The sequence below is a fragment of the Fukomys damarensis genome, unplaced genomic scaffold (genome assembly GCF_012274545.1).
Source record: "Fukomys damarensis isolate Sample0158 unplaced genomic scaffold, DMR_v1.0_HiC HiC_scaffold_23, whole genome shotgun sequence".
NCBI classification, from domain to species: domain Eukaryota; kingdom Metazoa; phylum Chordata; class Mammalia; order Rodentia; family Bathyergidae; genus Fukomys; species Fukomys damarensis.
Window position 1 is genome coordinate 8,967,368 of NW_022900935.1, and position 24,961 is coordinate 8,992,328.

At 34.3% G+C, this 24,961-nt stretch overlaps 1 protein-coding gene across 6 annotated transcripts in view; it reads right to left on the bottom strand.

Annotated features, from left to right (window-relative positions):
* Scmh1 (Scm polycomb group protein homolog 1) overlaps positions 1 to 24,961 on the bottom strand; it is a 167,560-nt gene that overhangs the window by 123,655 nt on the left and 18,944 nt on the right. For all 6 annotated transcript variants that reach the window (XM_019207741.2, XM_010625942.3, XM_033767856.1 and 3 more), the window contains 2 exons: positions 10,255 to 10,335; positions 4,869 to 4,999 (listed from right to left, as the gene is read on the bottom strand). In XM_019207741.2, the coding sequence (XP_019063286.1) occupies positions 4,869 to 4,881 (13 nt within the window). In that variant the 5' untranslated portion in view covers positions 4,882 to 4,999; positions 10,255 to 10,335. Of the gene's footprint in view, positions 1 to 4,868; positions 5,000 to 10,254; positions 10,336 to 24,961 lie in introns of those variants that run through there.

The window sequence follows — 24,961 nt, forward strand, 5'->3', positions numbered from 1 at the left end:
AAATAAAAGACTCACTGAGAGAAATGACGGAAATGAAATATCTAGGAATCAATCTAATGAAGGAAGCAAAAGACTTCTACACTGAAAACTAAAGCACTCTGGGCTGGGGATTTAGCTCAGTGGTTCTACCACCTGCTTCGTAAGCACAAGGTCCTGAGTTCGATCCCTGGTACCAAAAAAAACCAAACAAACAAACCCCAAAACAAAACAAAAAAACACTAAAGCATTCTGCAAACAGAGACTGAAGAAGATATTAAAAAATGGAAAGATGTCCCTTGCTCCTGGGTAGGAAGAACGAACATAGTCAAAATGGCCATACTTCCAAAATTGCTATACAGATTCAATGCAATCCTGATTGAAATTCCAACAGTATATTTCACAGAAATAGAGAAAACAATCCAAAAATTCATTTGGAACCAGAAAAGACCTAGAATAGCAAAAGCCATTCTAACAGAGACATGACAGGGGGTATCACAATCCCCAACTTGAAACTATACTACACAAAGCCACTGTGATAAAAACAGCATGGTACTGGCCAAGAAAAAGACCCAAGGATCAGTAGAATAGACTGGAAGATAAAGAAACAACTCCAGATGTACTCAACTACCTCAACTTTGACAAAGGGGCCAACCATCCTTGATGGAGGAAAGATAGTCTCTTCAAGAAATTTTGTTGGAAAAACTAGATTTCAACTTGCCAAAGATTAAAACTAGACTCTTATCTTTCACCAGGCACTAAAATAAAATCCAAGTGGGTTAAAGATCTAAATTTTAAAACAGAAACACTAAAATTACTGGAAGATAAGTTATGTAGATCTCTTAAAGACAATGGCACAGGAAAAGACTTTATGAACAAATCCCCAATAGCACGGGAACTAGAACAAAGAATCAACAACTGGGATCTCATCTTATTAAAAAGCTTCTGCACTGCAAGAGAAACCACCAACAGAGATAAGAGACAACCTACAACGTATGTGGGAAAAAATTTTTACTAGCTATTCCTCAGACAAAGGTCTACTATCTAGAACATATGAAGAACTCAAAAAAATCAGGCCCCCAAATATAAAGACCCGATTCAAAAATGGGCATCTGTCTAGTGTGAAAAACGAAGTTTCTCTGGTGTGAAAAATGGACATCTGAAATGAACAGACATTTCTCACACAAACAAGTAAAAGCAGCAAATAAATATATGAAAAAAAGTTCAATATTACTGGTCATTCGGGAGATGCAGATAAAAACATCACTGAGATTCCACCTCACCCTAGAAAGAATGGCTTCTATCAAGAAATCAACCAATAATAAATGCTGGTGGGGTTGTGAGGAGAAAGGAACCCTTCTCCATTGTTGGTGGGTGTGCAGACTAGGGCAACCACTGTGGAAATCAATATGCAGATACCTCAAAAATACTAGGATTACAGGTCCCATTTGACCCAGCTATCCCTCTGCTGGGTATCTTTCCAAAAGAATTAAAAGAATGAAACCACAGCAAAATATGCACACCATATTTACAGCAGCACAGCTTGTAATGGCTAAACCTTGGAAACAGCCCAATTGCCTATCAACTGGAGACTGGGTAAAGAAGATGTGGTCTTTCTACAAAATGGAGTACTACTCAATCAGCCATGAAGAATGAGAAACTAGTCATTTATAGGGAAATGGATGTAAATTGAGGCCATACTTTTAAGTGACGTAAATAGGAGACACATGTGTAAATACCAAATACTTTCTTTGGTATGAAAAACTAAAAGTGTAAATAAGGTTCAAATTGTATAACTGATTATGTAAAACAGGAAGAAAAGGGCTAAAGGAGTAGGGGAAATGAAAGGAAAGGAGGGAAAAGGAAAAAAATGGAAACAAAGTCTTTGCAAATAGGGAAGGGTGGAGGGGTTGAAGGGAGGGAGGGTAGTGATATGGGGGAAAAAAAATAATAACCAAGATACATCAAGTAAAGGTACAAGATTCCAACGATGAGTGTAACTGTACTATGTACTTAAAAAGTACCAATAAACTTAATGAAAAAAAATATGGTTAAAAAAATAAAATGGAGTACTACTCAGCCATAAAGAGAGAGAAATAAGACACATTTATAGCTAAGTGGATGCACATTGAGGCAATACTGTTAAGTGAAATAAATAGGACACACATGTAAATACTGAATAGTTTTTCTGGTGGGAGAAACTGAAAGTGTAAATAAGGACTAAAAGGTAAAATAGATAAGGTGAAAAATAGAAGAAAAGGAGCGAGGGGGAAGGGGAAGGGGAAGTGGGAGGTGTAGGGGAAAGGAAAGAAGGGAATGAAATTAATATGAGAAAACAAAAAAATGGAAAAGTCTTTGTAAACAGGGAGGGGTGGAGGGGTTGAGGGAGGGCAGGGGAATGGGGAAAAAGTAAGAACCAAGCTAGATTACATAAAGGTACAAAATTTCCAATGATGAATGTCATTATATTGTATAGCTAAAATGTACCAATAAAATTAAGAAAGACAAAGCTATAGCATGAAAAGGGCATAATATAATGAAAAAAAGTGATGAATTTCTTCTATATTAGAGCTGCTCAGTCTAATGGTAGCCATTAGCCATATGGAACTATTGCACACTTGAAACATAGCTAATGTGACTAAAGAAATGAATATTTAATTCTGCTTAATTTTTACTAATTTAAATTTTTAAAAACTGACTACTTTTAAGTATACCTGGAACAATACGAGGTCCATGAATCTACTCTTTTAACTGTAAATTGCTTTTCTTTTTTTTTTTCCCTTCGATACAGTGTCTTGCTAAGCAGTCGAAGCTGGCCTTGAACTCATTATGTAGCCCAGGCTGGCCTCAAATTCATGGGGATTCTCCTGCCTCAGCCTCCTGAATACTAGGATTACAGGTATGCACCACTACACCTGACTCTCAACTGTTTTTTGAAACCTAAATATACATCAAGTATTTCTGATAAAACCTGGTATTTGAATTAAGATGTGCTGTACATGTAAAAGACATGCCAAACTTCAATTGTTTTTTCATTTCAAGTTTGAAATGAAATGTTTGAAATGAAGTGAATTTTGAAATTTTCCAAAAATTTTTACTGGTCACTCATCAAAATATATTTTAGGTAAAATAAATAAATATAAATATATTACTAAATCAAGTTCTCTTTTTTACTTTTCTAATGTGGCTATTATAAAATTTTAAATTATATACCATATGTGGTTTACATTGATTTTTATTAGACAGTGCCATGTTGGACAACTGTAGTTCAGTATAGCTGAGGAACAAGGCAGAAAAGAGCAGAGCATGGGAAGAGAAGTTAAGGAAAGGTCAATATAAGCAGCCATAGTTTTTACTGTAATGGAGCAGGAAGACAACAAAGGGTAGAGAGAAGCAGAGATAAGAGACAGGTGAGGGAATATATTAATAAAAAGGCTTATGACACCCTTTTATTTCATGTGGTTTGGTTGTTCAGCTTCCCTAGAAGTTAAAAGAATCCTAGCTATTTCAGGTATAAAAGCAGAAGAATACAGTAGCTTTTCGAGAAAATATCCTGACTTTAGTGTAGAGCAGAACAGCTTGACTTAATCCCAACCAGGAAAAATTATCCCAAAACAGTTAAGTCCTGAGCAAGGGACAAAACAGGGCAAGACATAATAAACTAGAAAGAGCTAAAGACATCATATTACAGCAATACATGCATACCAATATTTATAGCAGCACAATTCATCATAGCTAAATCTTAGAAGCAGTCTATGTGGACAGACGAATGGATAAAGAAAATGTGGTATTTATACATAATGGAATACTTTTCTGCTATCAAGATAAATTGAAGACATCTGTAGGAAAATGGATACACTCTGAAAATAAAATGTTAAGTGAAACAAATCAGACACATGAGCTTAAATACCTTATAATTTCTCTCATTTGAATTATCCATAGTACAAATGAAGAGCAAGTTAAAAGACTGATAAAAAGGAAATAGAGATCTTCTGCAAATGGGAAGGGGATCAAGAGACTGAAGGTGGAGGAGGGGGAAAGCGAAGGTGATGCAAAAAGGCTTAAGATGTGTCCTATACATGTACCAATTACTCACAATGAACGTAAACATTATATGTCATCATAAAAATGAACTAAAAAACCCAATAACAATAAAATGAAAATAGGGAAAGGAGAGACTGAGGGAGGGAATTATGTGGGGAGAGTAAGGGATAAAAGTACTCCCAGGCCAGGGATTTAGGTCAGTGGCTCCACCACCTGCCTCTCAAGTGCAGGGTCCTGAGCTCAATCCCCGGTACAAAAGCAAAACAACAGTACTCCCAAAGAGAAATATTAAACATCATGCACTGCAAACACATACTAATAAATACAATAAAATAACCTAGAAAATTATGCTTGAATGCAAAGAGATTTTCTCCCTAAAGATTTTTGATGGGTTTTTAGTGTTCATAAAATTCAAATTTGATTTAGAATCTAAAGTCCTAAAAATTGTTTCTAATAAATCCGATTAATAGTATAAAAATGGTAAGAATGAGTAACTTCCAGAAATGGTTATAAATTTTAATGACACAAGTAAGATGATATAAAGTATCTAGCATGGTGACTAACTCAGAGAACAAATGCATTAAATAATAGGTTTTTCTTATTTTCCTTTATTAATAACCTCTAATGTAGCCAAACTATTACAGAAATGTTTGTAGGTATTTAAAAAGTAAAACTTTAAACTTCCTTTCTAATTTAGAAAATTTACACTAATGACAAAAATGACATTATGGCTATAAAGACAAGAGAAAGGATTATGAGTAGTCTATCAGTAATGAGGAACTCCTTAAACTCTGTCCTCGCTAGGTCTCTTAATCCCTTACTTCTAGTATAGCACAGTATTTACTTACCACTAGGCTGCATAGTCAATGGACTAAAAATCTGGTCAAAGAATTTAGATGTTTGGGCTTTATCCTTGGATCCACCAATACTTTGCTCTGACTGCTGACAAGTCAGTTTTTCTGCATGCTAATTTCTCCATCTGTAAAGTAGTGGAGGGAGGAAAAGAGAGGGATATTATTAACCTGTACCGATACCCTTAAGTATTAATAAACTGTTTTAAGTATTAACAAACTATAAGAAAAATAGTACATTTCAATATACAGTTTTCATTATTAGAATACCTCAGAGTTGAGTAGTATTTTATAGCAAGTACCACAGGTATAACTTAATTAAGCCTTATATTCACAGAAACACAGATATTCATTACATATGCTCTCATGGAAATACTGAATATAGTTTCCAACTAAACAAGTTTTAGCCAGAAAATCCAAAAATACCAAAAAGTCATTACGATAGCATTGAAACCCTAACTGCCAATTTGACTGCATTTGGTTGGAGACAAGGCTTTTAAGGAGGTAATTAATCTTTAATGAAGTCATAAAGGCAGGGCCCTAATCTGATAGAAGAGACCTGAGAGCTTTCTTTCCCTCAGAGAAAAACGGCCACATAAAGACACACTGAGAAGGGGCCATTTATAGCAAACAAAGAGGCCTCACAAGAAACCAATCCTTCTGGCACCTTGATCTCTGATGACAGAAATGTTCTATAACATGTTGCTGAATGGTTCAGCAGCCACTAGCCATATATGGCTATTCAGTACTTGAAACGTGGCTGGTGGAACAGATGTGGAATTGCATTTTTTATTGTTATTTAATTTTTATTAACTGTAAATAGGCAAATATAACTAGTGACTACTGTATTGGACAATGTAAATCTAGAGAATGTAAAGATTATTTTATTTTTGGAAATTCTTGAAAGAACAATATTAAGTGGCAAAAAGCTGACAAAGTTATGGAAGAATTCTCTTGAAATGTGATTAAATAACTACAACTGGCCAACCCTTGAAACAAATAAAAAATCAAAATAACTTAACATTGCACAGCTATCATTTAAGTGTTACAGTATGCTAAGTATTTCAATGACATGATCTTGTTGAACCTTCATCATATAGCATGGTATTATTACATCATTTTACTAATGAGGAACTGACACCAGAAAGGTTGAGTAACTTGGTTAGCGTCAGTAGAAAAGTCAAGATATAAATCTGAACTATACTCCTAACTACACTGGTCTTCTATATCTATGTGGTGCTCCACTCCCTAACTCACAAAAAGAAATCTTAAAAATGCTTCTAACATGGAATAGCTCAGATTGGGAAGAAGTGAATGAGTGAGTGTGAACAGTCTACTCATTTTACTACAAAACCAAAGCACTAATACTGTACTTTTAGCTTTTTCTGGACATTGAATAATCCCCCATAACGTGGGATTTAAAAAGGTAAAGCTAGATTAAATGTAGGACTCTATAACTTGTATTAAATTTTCATAGAGCATGGAAAATAGAAAAGAAATAATGTAGTCTTGCATGACATACAAATAGAGGTAGGATAGGGCCAGGGACTTAGCTCAGTAGTTCTGCTGCCTGCCTTGCAAGGGCAAGGACCCTAGTTTGATCCCTGGTACAAAAAAAAAAAAAAAAAAAAAAAAAAAAAAAAAAAAAAAAAAAAGACAAATAGAGGTAGGATAGAAAGAAAGAGGGAGGGATGTCTTCTGAAATGGGAACCAGAAAACACACACAAAAAGATCCATGAAATATATTTCTGAATTCTAAGAAAAGACAGAACTCTTTCTGTATTAGAGAGACCACAATCCTATTCCAATATACACAGAGGTCAATATGGAAGAGCTGGAAACAGAACACCTGCTCACAGAAAATGAGCTATAGGGAGGCTAGAGACAGAGAGGGGACTGATCTGGGATACACCACTGATGAGCCACTCTTTTATTAGCAAGTATTCCTAGTGCCACTTTGCTGATTCTCTGCCTCCAGCTCTCCTTCATTTACTTTTACTTCATTGGGGATAAATGTGATGAGATGTACTATTCCTTTGGGATAATCTGCCAGAAGAGGGGGGAAGGGAAGCGAACAAGGCAATTTCTTTCTCAAGAGCAATAAATCCTGTCTCTTCCACATAGCAGATGTGAACAAAGAAAATGAAGCAGATTTTCCTTTGGCAGGTGTTCCTCCCCCAACTTGCTTCGTAGCAATTACACACTTCTGTGTGTGCACACAGAAAGAAGAATCTCAGAGAACACCAATGTTTCCTTTAACTGGCAAGGCAGCTAGCAATGAATGGCTAGTCAAAACACAAAGAGGCAATAATGTCCTCTTTGTCTCACAGGCAGTTCAAAATAAGCTTCAACTATGTATGTTTACTCTTTCCAGAGGTTTACATAGGTCTGATTCAGAGCCCAGGAGAAGCTGATACCTTTTTTTAAATGTTTCTGGTTCCTTCTAGGTCTTCTAAAATCATGAAATAAGTAGTGCTAGATGATCATTGTTATCATTATCATCATTTTAGTTATTATTTGCCTTTCTTTTTTCTTTCTTTCTTTTGTACCGGGGATCAAACTTGGGACCTTGTACTTGCGAAGTAGGTGGTGGAACCACTGAGCACAATCCCTGGTCCTTTCTTTTTCATTTTTAGACATGTTCTTACTACATTACCCAGGCTGGCCTTGAATTGCAATCTTCCTACCTCAGCCTCCTGAGCAACTGGAATTACAGGTGAGTGCCACTGCACCTGGCCAAGTTAGTATTTGGAATAAAGGAGAAGACAGTCTTAGGTGCTCTACTCTCTCCCAGTAAAAACACATGGAAGGTAGTTTTATGTTCAAACATAGGTCCTATACTCTGACTGAGACACAAGTGTAAAATCTTAACAAAAGCAACAAGAAAAACAAGGGATTAAAAAACTAAAGAGTTTAATCATGAGAAGAGAAGACTCAAGGGAAACACAAGAGCTGTTCTCAATTACTGGAATTGCTTACATAGGAGTGATGAGATATATTCTACTTGATCAGTATTACCCCAAAGGAGAGACACAGGACTAGTGAGTAGAAGCAATAAATAGATATGTTTCAGTGCACCATTTAACAAGAACTTTCTGGCAGTCAAAATATACAAAAGTGGTAAATTCTCTGTGAAGGAAAAGGGTTTGCCATCATTCAGAGTATGGAAGCAGAGGTAAAATAACCTCTTGGTGAAGATATTAAATCATTAGGAGGAAGAGGAAGGGTGGACTGGGTAACTTTTGAAGTTCTTTGCAAATATGAAGTTCCAGCTGAGCCTCGGTTTCACTGCTACAAATACTGTACAACTTCGGGCTCGACAGCAGGGATTATGTGTGTACATATATTGGTGATCTGTGATTTACAATGGTTCAAGTTAAGATTTTTCAACTTTGCAATGGTATAAAAGTTTTACCATTCTGTTTTTTACTTTTAGTATTCAATAAATTACATGAGCTTAGCATTTATAAAATAGGCTTTTTATTAGATGATTTTGTCTAACTTGAGGCTAAAATACATATGTAATCTGAGGACATTTAAAGTAGACTAGGTTACGCTATGATGTTTGGTAGGTTAGATGTATTTAAATACGTTTTCAAGTTTTGGTTGGTTTACTAAGATGTAACCCCATCACAAATCAAGGATCATCTCTGTGTGGAGGTGTATGTGCATGTGGTGTGTATACACATATATAATAGCAAAATTCTTTCTGAAGGGTTAGAGAAGTATGATATGGAGGCAGAAAAGTGGCAGCAACATTACCAGTGGTAGGCAAAATGGCAAAGTAAAAGGCAGCGGCAGCAACAGTAACATCTTTATTTTCTGTTTCTTCATCTATCACTTCCCCGCACTGTGGTGGGTAGTTACATACCTTACACCTCAGTTTCCTTTAAAGTTTTGTCATATTCTGAGTCCATAATGCAGCAGCAGCAGCAGGGCCCACCTCAATTATTTCTTCCATATTTGCCATAATATAATTTGGCAGATAGTATTTTTTAAAATAATGAACAATTTATAAAATATAGTCCTAAAACTTAAATGTAAATAGAATTTTTATAAAAATTAAGTATACTTTGAGTATACAAAGATAGTTAAAAGGAATCATAAGTTCAATGTTTGCTACAAAATAATCTATTCTATAATGTTGGATTTTACCTATTACATACAAATTACATACAAATTTTACATATTTTACATATCTTTTAATATTATTTTGTCCTCAAGTCAACCAGGTTGAAGTTGCACTGAAATCTCTTACTTTGTGTTTGTAATTAGTCTGCTGGTATAAACACAAAGCATTAAGTTTGAAGGAATGTTAAAATGTATGTACAATTGCTTAGCATCTAGGAGGCCCTGGGTTTGATCCCCAGTACCCTCTCACAAAAAATTTAATTAAAGTTTAGAAATATAGTTTAATGCCTCCTCCTTCCTATCTACAATACTACCAATTTAGCTGATGCTTTAATTTTTCTTGTAACATTCCTAAAACACTTCCAATGATAAAGATCTCCTACCTTCTCAGGAAGTTCCTTCCATTTCTGACAGTGGATCTTGGATTTAGAGGAATGGTTCTCAATTTTTTTCTTTCTTGATAAATCTAAGATAACCCAGCCCATTTCCACTAGTAACAGTAACATCACTGTACAACTAAATTTTAAATAGAGTTCTTGTTAGAGAGCAAGAACTATGGTTTAAATCTAAAATGTTCCACAAAGTCTCATTGTGTTCCAGAAGTATGAGAAGGTGGTTGGATTGTGAGGGTGCTGTACTCATCAGTGGATAAATCCAGTAGTTGAATGTGCTATTAGGAGGGAGGTCCTGGTTAGAGGTGGGTCACTGGAGCATGACCTGGAAGGATGTGTTCTTGTCCCTAAGTCCTCTTTTTACTCTCTGCTTCCTGGTCATACTGCGATTTTTATTATAACACATTTGCTATACAATGTGTTCTGGGAAAGCAGAATGGAATAATCAACTTACATGTCTACTGAATACTATTACTCGTCATAAACTTGTGATATAGTGAGAATGGTAAAATTTAGAGACAAAAAGATTTGGGATTAAGCTTTGTAACTCAACTAGTTACAAGATTTTGAAAGTCTCTTAACTCATCATTTCCATAAAACAGGATAACAATAGTATCTACTTCACAAAATTATTGTGAAAACCATACGAGATAATTATGTAGAGAATACTTTGTAAACTATAAAGATCTATAGAAATGACAAATAGGATTTGTTAAAACTGCAGGACAAGTTGACAAAAAAAGATGAGATTTTTTTACTCACTGTTCTTTGTGTGTGTGTGCGCGCGTGCGTGCATGTGTGACACATACATTCATGCACAGAACAAATATTTCTACTATGTAAAAAGTACATGTTCTGACCTTTTCAAGGATCTTGTTTTTGCATATTACCACCAGCTATATCAAATAAGAAATTGTTCTTCCTTAGAAAGATGGAGAAATCTAGAAGGAAAAGACAGAAAAAATAGAAATGTGAATGATTATAGATCAAAAGAGATAATGTAGTAAAGTTTTTACCCTCAGCTAAAGTCATCAGGCTGGACACCCAAACAAAACTTTCCAAGAGCAGCAATTTGGTTAGTTTCTAGTTTCTGGTATTCTTCCCTTCGCTTTGTGGGTTCTGAACCCTGGTTTTCTAAAAGAAGAGACTCTGAAGATATACAGGTCATTAAACAATGAAGGGTAAACAAGAATGCTAATTTATTAATTTACTACAAACAATATAACTGCCATGTAATTTAAAATATTCAATGGTACACGACCAGGGCCATTGATCTTTTTTATTTGTTTTGAGAAAGAGTCTCACTATGTAGTTGAGACTGACCTGGAACTCACTATGTAGTCCAGGCTGGTCTCGAACTCACAGCGATCCTCCTGCCTCAGCCTCCCCAGTGCTGGGATTACAGGCGTGCACCACCACATCTGGCTCAGGGCCATTGATCTTTAAAGACAAATCTACCCAGAAATTCAAATGAGAACTGGAAGAGTTCCTGAGCAGTGTGAAGCCACAGCAAGAAAGGTTATTTGTCTAATTCAGAGGTTGTTAAAACCTTTTTAAAAAATGCCAGACAGAAAATATTTTCAACCTGGTAGGCCATGAAGTCTCTGTTGCAACTCTTCAAATTTTCTGCTGTAGTATGAAAGTAGCCACAGGCAGTACTGAAATGAATAGGCATGGTTGTGTTGCAATAACACTTTAATTTAAAACCAGACAATAGCCCTTATGAATACTGATGCAAAAATTCTCAATAAAATATTAGCAAGCTAAGTTGAGTGGCATAGTAAGAGGAATATTATATGCAAGTATTAAAATAGGATTTATAGAATACAAAGATGTAAATTTTTTATGTGTAAAAATAGATCAATTTAATATATAAACAGTGAAGCAAAAAAAATCACATGATAATATCAAATGATATAAACCATTTGACAAAATTTAACATACTCTTACATACACTTCAGTACCCATGGTGATTGGTTCCAGAACCTCCATCCCCCATGGACACTAAATCCATAGGTGTTCAAGTCCCTTCTATAAAATGGCATACATTTGCATATAACCTATGAAAACTTCCTACATACTGTACTTACTTTAAATCATCTCTAGATATTTATACCTACTACAATATAGACTATAAAAATAATTATTGCACTAGATTGTTTAGAGAATAATGACAAGGGAAAAAGTTGGTTCAAGTTAAGTACAGATACGATTTTTAAAAATTTTTCCAATCTACAACTAGCTGAATGCACAGATACAATCTTCAAATATGACCCACACAGATATGGAGGGCTGATTGTACTGAAGTTATAGTCAGAGCAACTGGACAAGTAACTAAAGTCATTCAGTTTAAAAAGAAGTAAAATGATCTTTCTTTGCAGATGATATAATCACATGTCAAAAACTATAAATAGTACACAAAATAAGCTGTTAGTACCAATTAATAAATTCAGCAAAGTAGCAGGATACAAAGTTAATGCACAATACTAGTTGTTTCTTTTCTTTTTTTTTTTTTTTTTGCTGTATTTCTATATAGTAGTGATGGGCAATGTGAAAAGGAAATTAACAAAATAATTTCATTTAAAATAGTATAAAAACAATAAAATACATAGAAAAAAATTTAACCAAGGAGGTGAAAGATTGTCCACTAAAAAGTATAATACATTGCTGAAAGAAATTAAAGACACAAATCCATGAAAAAACAATCTGTGTTCATGAGCTAGAAGTCTATATCGTTAATATTTTGCTACTACCTAAAGCACTCTACAGATTCAATACAAAAAAGCCCAATGGATTTCTTTTGTACGATTAATGACCCTAAAATTATATGGAATTTCAAAGAATTCCAAATACCTCAAATAGTCTTGACAAAGAAGAACAAAGTTGGAAAATTCATGCTTTTATTCTGAAACTTGCTTCAGTGCTACAGTCATCAAAACAGCGTAATACTGGCACAAAGACAGACATATAGACCAATGAAATATGACAGAGGGCAAAAAAATAAACCCTCACATACATGGTCAACTGATTTTTGACAAAGGTGCCAAAACCATTCCAATAAATGGTGCTTGGTAAACTGGATGTCCACATTAAAAGAATAGAAACATTACCCTATCTCACACACACATACACAGACACACACACACAGACACACACACACACACACACACACACACACACACACTCAAAATTCACCGAAGATCTAAACATAAGAGCTAAAACTATAAAACTTTTAGAAAACACAAGGAAACATCTTTGTCACATTGGAATTCTTAGTGATTTTTAGTATGATGACACTGAAATACAGGCAACGAGAGAGAATAAATGAGACCATCAAAATGAAAAACTTGTGTATCAATGGGCACTATGAAGAGGGTAAAAAGACAACATATAGAATGGAAGAAAATATTTGAATCATATATTTGATAAAGAATCAATATCGAGAATATATAAAGAACAAGGTTCAAAAACATAAAAGAAACCCCAAACAACTTAATTAAAAAAAGAGGGCTGGGGATTTAGCCCAGTGGTTTTGCCACATGTCTCACAAGCGCAAGGTCCCGAGTTCAATCCCAGGTACAATAAATAAATAAATAAATAAATAAATAAATAAATAAATAAATAAAAGTAAACAGATGAACACACACATGTGAAGATGCTCAACATCACTAATCATTTGGGAAATGGAAATCAAATTCATATTGAGATACCACTTCATACTCATTAGGATGGTAGTTTAAAAAATGTGTTGGCAAGGATGTGAATAAATTGACATCTCATGCATTACTGAGTGTAATGTAAAATATGGAAAGCAGATTGGTGGTTATTCAGAAAGTTAAACATAAAACTATCATATGATCCAGCAACTCCATTCCTAGGTGAATACCCCAAAGAATTAAAAGCATGGACTCAGATACCTGTATACCTATGTTCTCAGCAATGTGATTTACAAGGCCAATGGTACAGAAGCACTTCAAGTGTCCATCAACAGACAAATGGACAAACAAAATATAGTGTGTACACACACACACACACACACACACACACACACAAAATGAAATATTATTAGCTCTGAAAAGGAATTCTGGTACATGAACAAAATTGAAAACACTATGAAAAGTTAAATAAGCCAGACCCAAAAGGAAAAATGTTCTACATTTCCACTTACACTAGGTATTATCCTGGGTAGCCACATTTACAAAGGCAGAAAGTAGAATAAAGGTGATCAAAGACTTAGTGGCAACAAATGAGTTAGTATTTAATGAGTACAAACTTCCTATTCATGACCATAAAACTTTTCTAGAGATGGGTGATGGTAAAGGATATACACAGCTATAAATATATTTAATGCCTTAAAATGGTTAAAATGATACATTTTAAGTTATTTATATTTTACTACTCTTAAAAAAGAGAACAGTAACAACAACACCAACAAAAACTACACAGGGACTCCTAAGAAATTCACTCCTTGCTGGGCGTGGTGGCGCACGCCTGTAATCCCAGCACTCGGGAGGCTGAGGCAGGAAGATGTGAGTTCGAGACCAGCCTGGACTACATAGTGAGTTCCAGGTCAGTCTCAACTACACAGTGAGACCCTGTCTCAAAAAAACCAAAAGAAGAAATTCACTCCTTAAATATTATTCCCTTTCCTGGGTAGTCCTAGATGTAACTATTTATCAATCTGTTTTATGGATGTGGATACCCAATTTTTCCAGCATCATTTATTGAAAAGATTGTTCTTTTTATCATGTGCATTCTTGGCACCATTGTCAAACATTAGTTAGCTACATATGCACAGATTTACTCCTAGATTTTCTATTTTGTTCCATTGGTCTATGTGTCTGCTTTTAGGTTAATACCATGCTATTTTGATTAGCACAGCTTTGTAGTACTGTTTGAAGTCAGACAGTGTAATGACTCCTGGGGTTTTTTTTTTTTTTTTTTTTTTTGCTCGATATTACTTTGGTAATTGGTAGTTTTTTATTTTTGTTTGGTTTCATGCAAATTTTAGGACTGTTTTGTTTAGGACAATATATAGGTATTTTGACAGGAATTATATTGAATCTGTAGATTGCTTTGGATAGGACAGACATTTTAATCATACCTATTCTTCTACTCCGTAAATATGGTATATCTTTCCATTTTTTTGTCCTGTTTAGTTTCTTTCACCAATGTTTTATAGTTTTCACTGTAGATATCTTTCACTTCTTTAGTTAATATTTAGTTTTTTGAGGTTTTTTTTTAATCATTTAAATTTACCTTTTGGAATACAATATGCCTTCCTAAACTTCCTTAGCCTTTAATCCAAAAACTCACTGCTTAATTAAAATCTACTTTAATCCTTTCAATTCCTAGTGTTTGACTTTCAGAATGTCCATAACAACAGAACATAATAAAACCTTTTCTTTTCAAATTTTTGTTCCTTGAATTTTTCTAGATAACATATACGAACTTCACGCAAAAATTTTAAAAACTGCAATCTTCATAAAAAATGGGTTAATTCTACCTCACTTTGAGACTGGGGTTCACTGGATGAGGATGTGAAGCAGAATTCATTTCAGAGAACAATTCTTTATGACAGTGCTAGTCCAGAGAACTCTAAAACTTCACTTCATCAAAATCACTGACAGATGTCTAACCTGTGCAATTCTCTTTAAATACTGCAGTGATTCATAACCTGTTTTTCAGACTACAAAACACTGATACTGATGAGGGCAGGCTCAGCAAAGACATTGATTTTCAGCATGGGGTAGGAGGTACACGTAATATGATGGGGATGGAGGTGTTTCAAGAGCTCTAGCTTATTTATGTAATTAGAAAATCACCTGTTCCATTTTCCCACTACCCTCCCTTGATCCAGGGTCTAGAGCAGTGCCATACAACAGAAATTCAATTCAAACCATCTAAGTTTTCCAGTAATTACATTTTAGGAAAAAAATTATTAAAAAAGAAACAAGTGAAAAAATATATATATATATTTTTTGTACCAGGGATTGAACTTGGGTCCTTGCACTTTTGAGGCATCTGGCAGAACCACTGAGCTAAATCCCTGGCCCAAGTGAAAATAATTTTAATAATTCATTTTATTTAACCCAATTATTTCAAAATATTGTTTCAAATAATCATTATAGAAATCATTAATAAAAATGCATTCTTTTTATAGCAAGCCTTCAGAATCTGGTATGTTTTAGACATCTAGCTTACCTCAATCTAGATGCTAAGATATACTTGATCTGTATTTCAATTCATAAATTTACAATTAAAAACAAATTCACATATTCAAGTTGTTCCAAACAAAAATTTTCCAAGAACTTAACTGAGGATAAGATTTTAATTTTAAATTTAACTAAAATTAAAATTAAAATACAGCAGTTCCAGGCATATTAACAACACAGCTTTTGTACAACAACAGTTCTAAAGGAAATACATAATTAAACATTTATTAAGTCCTTACTATGTGCCAAAAATTATTTTAAGTATTTTTCATGAATTAAGTTTTTCAATATTCACAACTATTCTATTAGATGAGTATTATTTTGTTATCTTCATTTTAATGATGAGGAAACCAGTGAAGAATTCTAATAATTTCCCAAGGCTATATATACAGTTAATAAATGATAGAGGTGGGAATCAAAGCAATGGCTTTTGGAAAAATTTCTTATCTCTCTGAAGCTTACGGTTTTTCAAAAATTGGATTATTTGGTATGAATCTGCAGTAAATGCAATCTTTTTCCTATGTCTGGGCTAGAGGCTCTCAGTACTGTCCACACTACATCCTTGTTTTGATTATATGTAATATAAATTAGATCATATTACTCTTTTGCTTAAAATCTTCTAAAGGTTCCCCCGGCACTTAAAAGTAAATCTAAATACAATATGTTCTTGTGGCCCACATAGTCCTACATAATCTGACCCCTTGCTCTCTTCTACCTTATCTCCTACAGTTCTCATCATGCACTTGGCTTCAGCTACTGGAGTCTTCTCGCCCCTGTTGAAGACTCCTTAGGGCCTTTATATTACCTGTAATGTCCTACTCCAATATTCATATAAATGACTTATTTTTCAAATCTTGGTTTAAATTTTACCCACTCAGAGAACCTTTCCCTGACCTCTCAATCTAAAGTAGTTACCCAGACCTTCTCTGTCACACTACTCTTTTACTTATTCATACAGCAGTCAGCACGATTTAATATTTTTCCATGTCTATTTATTTGTCTTCACCACTAGCACCTTGTTTTTTCTGTTTATTCAGTAATAGATCCCAATACCTGCAACAATGTCTACTACAGAGGAAACAAGTGTTTATGCTGAAATGAATGAATGAATGAATGAATGAAATGAATGAATGCTAACCACTAAGGAAAAAAAAGGCACAATATTTACAAATTATAGGATGCAGAACACAGTGATTACAACTGAATTTTAAAAACATTTTGCTTAGAAGGCTTGAAATTAGAACCTATAAGTTGATTTCTGAGAGAAAAATTTCAGGAAAGTCTCTTAAAACAAGCTGGGTTTTTTGTTTTTTTTTGGTACGGGGATCGAACTCGGGTACTTGAGCTTACAAGGCAGGCCAGGGAACCACTGAGCTAAATCCCTGGCCCAAGCTAGGTACTTTAATACCTACAAGTTACTTTGAAATTTAACAGGATTGTTATATAAAGGTATTGAGAGAATAGGAGGAATTGAGCAACATAATCATGAATATAATTTGCTTTGTCAACGACTTTTTGGAACACAGTCCTCAAAACTTAAGGAAATAAATGTACCATAAAGACAAATTGTAGCTGATTAAAACTCATTAAAATACATGCACTGAGTTGAACAAAAGATTTTTAAAATATTTTTAAAAATTTTTAAAAATAAGTACACAGCTACTTGGCAGCACTGAAAAACAGGGAAGAGTATCACCAAAAGAAGAAACTCAGGAGAATTTCTGTAACATAATCTAAATAGAGTTTTTTGCAGAAAATCAAACTGAAAACCTTTAATCAAACACAGACAAAAAATTGTACTTAGTCCTTGATGCATACTAAATAGTCCAGTTTTCCTGGAGGGTTAATGATGGAAAGTAAAGTGATCCCTGATACTTTACAACCTGTGCTAGTACCACATTCTAGGCACACAAATGTCTTAACTGCAATGTTGGTCACTAGGCCATTAGGCCCAAAATATATAGTTTTATTTTTATTATTTTAAAAATACTTTAAAAGGAGAGAAAGACAAGGATTACTTACTATAAAGAATTTACTGTAAATGTGACATTTTGAAATAGATTAACTAAAAGTATTCTCCAGAAAACACAATGTGGTTTCCTCATGTTGAAGGCTCCTTCCCCATCCTCAAGAAAAGGAGAGAGGAAAGGAATAAATACGAGAAAAGGAAACAAAGTCTTTATAAATAGGGAGGGATGGAGGGGTTGAAGGAAGGGCAGGGAAATAGGGAAAAAAATAAGAATCAAGATATAGTAAGGTACAACCTCTGAATAATGAATGTCAACATATTATATACATAAAATGTACCAATAAAATTATGTTTTTAAAATGTGTTATGTACTGATAATGGAGTACTACCTACCTATAAAGAAACTTTGAGTTATTTTTAGGAAAATGGATGCAACTTGAAAACATAATATTAACTGAAATAAATCAGACCCACAAACTTAAATCATATGGTTTCTCTCAAGAAAAATCTATAGTACAAATAACGTAAGGAACAAAATAAAAGACAGATAAAGGAAACATGAAGATAGATGTTTGCAAATGCAAAGGGAAATCAAGAAATGGAGGGTGGGGAATATGGGGAGAAGGGAAACGGGATGTAAAAAGATTTAATACATGTTTCATACATGTACCAACTATCCACAAAAAATGTAATCATTATGTGTTGCAAACATGAACTAAAAAATTGACAATGTGATAAGGGGATCTAGACACAGAAGACTGAAGCAGGGAGGGAAGGAAAGGGGTTAAAAAAGAATAAAGACATGTTAAATATGTGTACCTACTTGCTAAGATGAATGTAAACATTATGTACTGTAAACAAATTTTAATAAAAGAAATTTTTAAAGAGAAGCCATTAAAAAAAAAGAAAAAGAGGAAGAATTTGATCAGGCTTTACTAAGTTCCCTCCAGTTTATTATCACTAGGTCAATTTTATTTCTTTGCTCAATTTTATTTCCCCATGACTACTTCATCATTAAACCTAGTATAAAAATACTTAAGTCTGACCATTTCTTTGGAGTTTTATTTCCTTAAAAAGGCTCCTATGACAGGTAAAATTTTATATTAAATAGATTGGTTATGCTTTTCCCTTATTAACTAATATGTCCTTTGTTAAAAGGGCCTCAACTGTGAACCAAGGATGAGTAGGGAAAAGATATTTTCCTCCTCTACAGTTTATGTATGTTAAAAAAATAAAATTATTTCAGAAGTCCTATTGTAAAGCTCAAAAATGGGTAATAGTGAAAAGATGGGTAGGCTACAACAAAGAGAATAAAGGAAAGAATAAACAGATTTCTTAGCACTTTTACAAGTTAGAACCATATCATCTCAATAAACTTAGAAGTTAAGTGATGTTATCTCAACTATAGATACACGTATGTACATTTATACATAAACACATAAATGCACACACATAAGGCTCAGAGAATAATTTAACCAAGTTACTTGGGTATTAGTAACAATTACACCCGATTAAGCCTGGGATCAAAATATGCATATAGGTTTAAAAGTCCACCTAAAATCTAAATAATTGGTCATTTATTTTCAAAAGGTATCCAAGAAAGTATCTCTACCTCAACATTGTTTGGAGAAGTACTTTACAGAGTGACAATAATGTGAACTACAACTGCAAAACATAACAATATATATGATGTGAAGTATAAATAACTTCCAGTTTCAAAGTCCTTTATATTTTTCAAAGTTATCTCACTCACTATTGTCTTATTTGTATTGCAGTCATTTCTATACATCTTTTACAGTACTTTCAGCATTGTATTTCACTTGAAATTAAGATTCATATAGCATTCATTTCTATATTCTTGAAGACAGGGCCTTAAAATAGGAGGGTGTGCGTGTGTGTGTGTGTGTTTCAGGGGGCTGAATTCAGGGTTACATTTGCAGCCCTTTTAAAAAATTTTTTTGAGATGAGGTCTTGTTTAAGTTGCTAAATTGTCCAGGCTGAGCTCAAACTCATGATCCTTCCGTCTCAGCCTGCCAGAGGGCTGGGATTACAGGCATGCAACACTGCACCAGCTAATAAATATTAAAGGAAAAAAATGTGATATGATATGCAAGGTGGAAAACAACTACTCACATTATTCTTATTAAACAGTTAAAGAAACATAGGTAGAGCATACTCTGATGCTATTTCTTAACTAAACAGTTTATTTCCTGAGTTAGGCAGTGGTGACAAATCTATGGCATGCGTGTTGTTTTTAAGGCAAAAGATGTTAATGTATGAGTTGTTTTTCCTAAACCAAAACCTCAGTATTCAGGTTTATTGTAGGGTTGGTACTTTACAATAAATAAGAAGGTTTTGGGTTGCAGTTTGGGCACTCGTCTCTTCAGAGATTCACCATCACTGACTAGGGCTACCATCTTTGCTACTGCCCTTGACTAAAAAATCAAAGACACTAATCTTGGTTATCCAATAAGGACCTGACATGTTGTCCAAAGGAAAATGCAGTTGTTGTGTTTTTGTTTGTTTTTGGTACTGGGAATCGAACTCGCCCCCTTGCACTTGTGAAGCAGGTGGTGGCACCACTGAGCTAAATCCCCAGCTCTTGTTATTTTTTAAATACTTGGAAAATCCTGAAATATATATATCTCAACGTGGATATAAAATATTTGTAACTTCCTGATCTCCTTCTGCTTTACTGGGACAGAATAGCGGAGGAAAATGAAAGTAGTTCTTCAAAAGTCTAAACTTAAATCACCAAAAGCTCAACAAAAATAGAATTTGAAATATAACATTTTACATTTATATTCAACACTTTGGAGCAAGTTGATACTTGTTATTTCATAACATTTTTATAATATCCACCAGTGAAATTGCCATTATTCCCATTTCTCTGAGAAAAAAGCTTCAGAGAGGGTTTGAGTTAGTAGGAGGTAAAGTGGGGATTAGAAACAATTCAGGTCATGCATACTGTTCCTTCTTTATATAGAAGTTTTTATTTTATTTTATTTTTTGGTACCAGGGATTGAACTCGGGTACTTGCGCTTTCAAATCAGGCCACTGAACCGCTGAGCTAAATCCCCGGCCCGACAGAAGTTTTTAGACAATAGTTTTGTGACTGGTCTCTCTACTTCCATCCCAAGGAGTATATGGTAACCAGAGTAACACCTTAAAAATAAAAATTGGATCATGTTGCTTCTATGCTTAAAACCCTGTAAAGGATCCATGTAGCCTACAGGATGAAATCCACCAATGTTCTAGGCTAGCACTTCAAAGCCTAAACCCTTTAAGATTTGACCCCTGATTTCTTTTTCAGCCTCATTTACTTCTCATCTTCTTCTTTTTACCTTCTTAGCCTAAATTATTCTAAATAATTTGAAGATCCTCAACTCATCTGTAATTAGGCAACTTTCTCATAATATATCTAACTCAACTTGTTAACTTACAACTCATCCTTCAGATTTTAACTCAGAAAATAATAAATCCTCTCTTCCTTTGCCTTTCTAGCTCTTTTTCCTCTTCCATGCTATATTTCTGATTCATACTTATAGCATTTAAATACTGAAAATCTCTGTTTACATCTCTCTCCTCTCCACTTGATATGAAGTTCTGTGGGATGTCTTATTCATCTTTATATCCTTAGGCTCTAACAGACTTCTTCGTAGTGATAGGCATCAAATACATGTTTGTTGAGTTGAATATATTCACTTAGAAAGTAACAATTGTTAAGACTTAGATTTAAAAACATGTGAATATTTCAAAAGGGGAAAAAAAGCCTAAAACTCTAACTGAACTATGAACAACAATAGCAATTGCCACTGAAGGTCCTGAAGTGCCTTGACACACTCTGCCCCAATTGGGCCTCTAGAAAGTTCATTACTTTTATATTACCATGGCAGTGCCACGGATAAGTTTTTTCAATGAAAAACAATTTTTATAGAGTATCTTCTAAGACGCATATACTGATATTGACACTAAGGGGGATCAAAAAAGTATAGGTGCTTATTTAGACAGGGACAAAACCCTCAAAACTAAAAATTACAGATTTTCATTAAAGTGGTGGTAAATAACTCATTATGTAATTTATTTACCAGTCAGTTACAAAGAACTGCCAACTGAAGTGCCACTGGGATTTGTCTAGCTTTACTATGATGGATTCAGGCATTACTAACTAGAGTATGTATGAAAGGAAAAACCCAAGAGCTGGTACTAGGCAGAAAGGAAGTTTATAAAATTAAAGCCCCCATCCTTCTAAAGGCTTGAAGGCTTCTTCTTACCACAGTATCTCTACTGTATCTCTGATGAAGGCTGATCTCCTCATATAAAACAAAGCCAAATTAGAAGCTGTGAATATAACAAAAGTAAACTTTACAGTACAATTAGATACAAATACAATCTAAAAAGAGAGCGTAATAACAGGAAACTTGGTGGTAGAAGGAGATAATAGGTGCTCATTGCCTTTCACCAGTGACTACAGTACTCCAGGAACCATCACTGTTCTAGCTTCCCAGAATTGCTGTAACAAAGTTCTATAAACTGAGTGGTTTAAAAGAACAGAAATGAGCCGGGCGTGGTGGCACACACCTGTAATCCCAGCCTTTGGGAGGCTGAGGCAGGAGGATTGCTCAGAGTTCGAGACCAGCCTGGGCTACATAGTGAGTTCCAGGACAGTCTCAACTACATAGTGAGACCCTATCTCAAAAAAAAAAAAAACAAAAAACAAACAAACAAACAAACAAACAAAACAGAAATGTATTCTCTCAGCCTGGTGTGGAGGCACATGCTGTAATACCTAAACTCCAGTAGGGTGAGGTAAGAGGATCACAAGATCACCAACCTGGGTAACTTATCAAGATCTTGTCTAAAAATAAAAGGTTAAAAAAAGAGTAGAGTATATAGCTCTGTGCAAAAGCCCTGCAGGCGTTGAATTCCTAGTGTGTGCAGGGGAGTATTTTCTTATAATTCTGGCACTTTGAAATCAAGGTGTTGACAGGGCCTTATTCTCTAAGGCCTGTACCCAAAGATCCTTCCTTGTCGCTTCCAGTTTCTGGCAGCTCCAGGAAACTAGGTTGGAATCAATTCATGAAAAATTTTAAGCGCCACTCTGAAAAGACAGAAATATTTCTACATACTAGAAATTCTTCAACCTTTTTTAGTCAAGGAACTATCTTAAAACAATTTTTTTTTTTTTTTTTTTTTTTGCTACTACAACAGCTACAGAACTTAACTGACTAAAAGGTACCAAGGAAGCAGGACACTCAGTCTCATCTTGACACCTCCTCTCTGATGCCCCTGCACAGAGACAAAAAGCAGTGCTACTAATCAGTATATGGTGTTCATCTGCAAGCCACTTATTGTTCATACTAAGTACAGAAGCACTGAGAAATTTTCTATAGCTATATATAGAATAACTCCATGTCACTGGATCTAATAACATTCTGAAGCTTATATTTTATTTAAATTTTAATCTAATTATTTATAGTGTTTACAAAGTTAGAGATGAACAAAAAATAAAGCTGATCCTCATCACATATCACTTAAGAAGCATTGTCCTAGAGGTTCCACAACTAATTATATTTGTAATTTAGAAAGTTAGCAAAATTACCCCAGTGACTAAGTAGGGGGAAAAGACTAATAGACACATATAAAACAAAAGCAGTATGGAAAAATAGAAAATTTCAGGTGACATAAGGATGACTGTGCAGTATCTGGCAAGTAACAAATAAGAACTTTTAAGTCCAAAGAAAAAAAGATCGGTATAAGCTAAAATAGTCAAGGAAGAGTTAGATGTGAAAGTAAATTTTGAGAGAGGACATTAAGTTGTCAACTTCCAAACCTGAATTTAGTCATTAAATTTAAATATTATTTATTATATATGGTATGTAATATTATTTACTGAAACATCTACTTTCATACTAGGTGCTAGGGATATAATCTAAAATATGTCCTTGCTAGCATGAAAGATATTAACTGACCAAAAAATACAAATATATGACTTCATTTAATACTATGGTAAGTATTACAAATAAAAGTTATATAGTACTATGAAATCATGAAGCATCGAGATTAAATAGATTGAGATATCAAAGAAGTATTCCCTAAAGAAGTTATATTTCAGCTGAAATTCAAATGACTAGGATTAACCAGGTAAATAAAGAGAAAAAAACACATGTATTAGACTATTTTCCATTACTACAACAAAATACCTGACATTAAGTAGGTGTGAAAAAAGAGTTTAGCTCATAGCTCTAGAGGTTCAAGGGCATGGTGATTATATCAGTGGGCTCTAGTGAAGGTTTCATTGAGGATGGCATAACAATGGTAGGAGCATGTACAGGAAAGAGATCACATTGCCAGATAGGAAGCTAGAAAGCAACTGGAATCCCAGAAGACCTACATCAATCCCTTCTAAGATCATGCCCTGATGACTTAATGACCTCCCAGTAGATCTCATCACCTCTTAACATCACTACACTAGGAACCAAGTTTCCAATACACAAACCTTTAGAACACATGAGTAAGGACAAGTGGGATATGGCATGAATAGCCCACAGAACAGAAAAAAGGCAGTACACCTAGTGCACAGAAAGCAAACAGGAAAGTGTTATGAAGTCAAAAATATATAAGTTAAGGACCGGGGATATAGATAAATGGTGCAGCACCTGCCTGGCAAGCATGAGGCCCTGAATTCGATTCACAGTACCAAATACATACATATACATATACATACACACACACACACACACACACACACACACACACACATATACACACACAAACAAACATATGAATTAAGGCATAGTTTATAGTTCTGTAGGCTACAGATGAGTGAACCTTGAAGTCACTACACTAAATGAAATGTCAGACACAGAATTATATGGATATGATTCTATCCATATGAATCAATTTCATAGATACAGAAAGGAGAATAATGGTTGCTACGTGCTAAGAATAGCAGAGAAAACAGAGTTATTTAATGCATACACAGTTTCAGTTTTACAAGATGAAAAAGATTCTGGACATGGATAGTGATAACAAGTGCATAGCAATATGACTACTCAATGCCACTAAATGGCATACTTAAAAATAACTGAAACAGTAAATTGTGTTATGTATATATTACCAAAAATTTTTAAACAATTCTAAAAATAGTTCTATAAGCTACATTAAGATAAAAATACATGAAGTATGTACAGAAAATTGTAAATTATCAGACTTCAAAATATTTTAAAGTTAACCCTTATAATCAAAATGAAAGATTGATGAAAGAAGAACCAGAGCAATTGTAGACAGAGATTCAAGTGCAGTAATTTAGGGAAGAGATGTTAGAAGCTTGGGTCAGGATGGCAGCAATGAAGACAACATTCAACAACTGCTTAATGAATG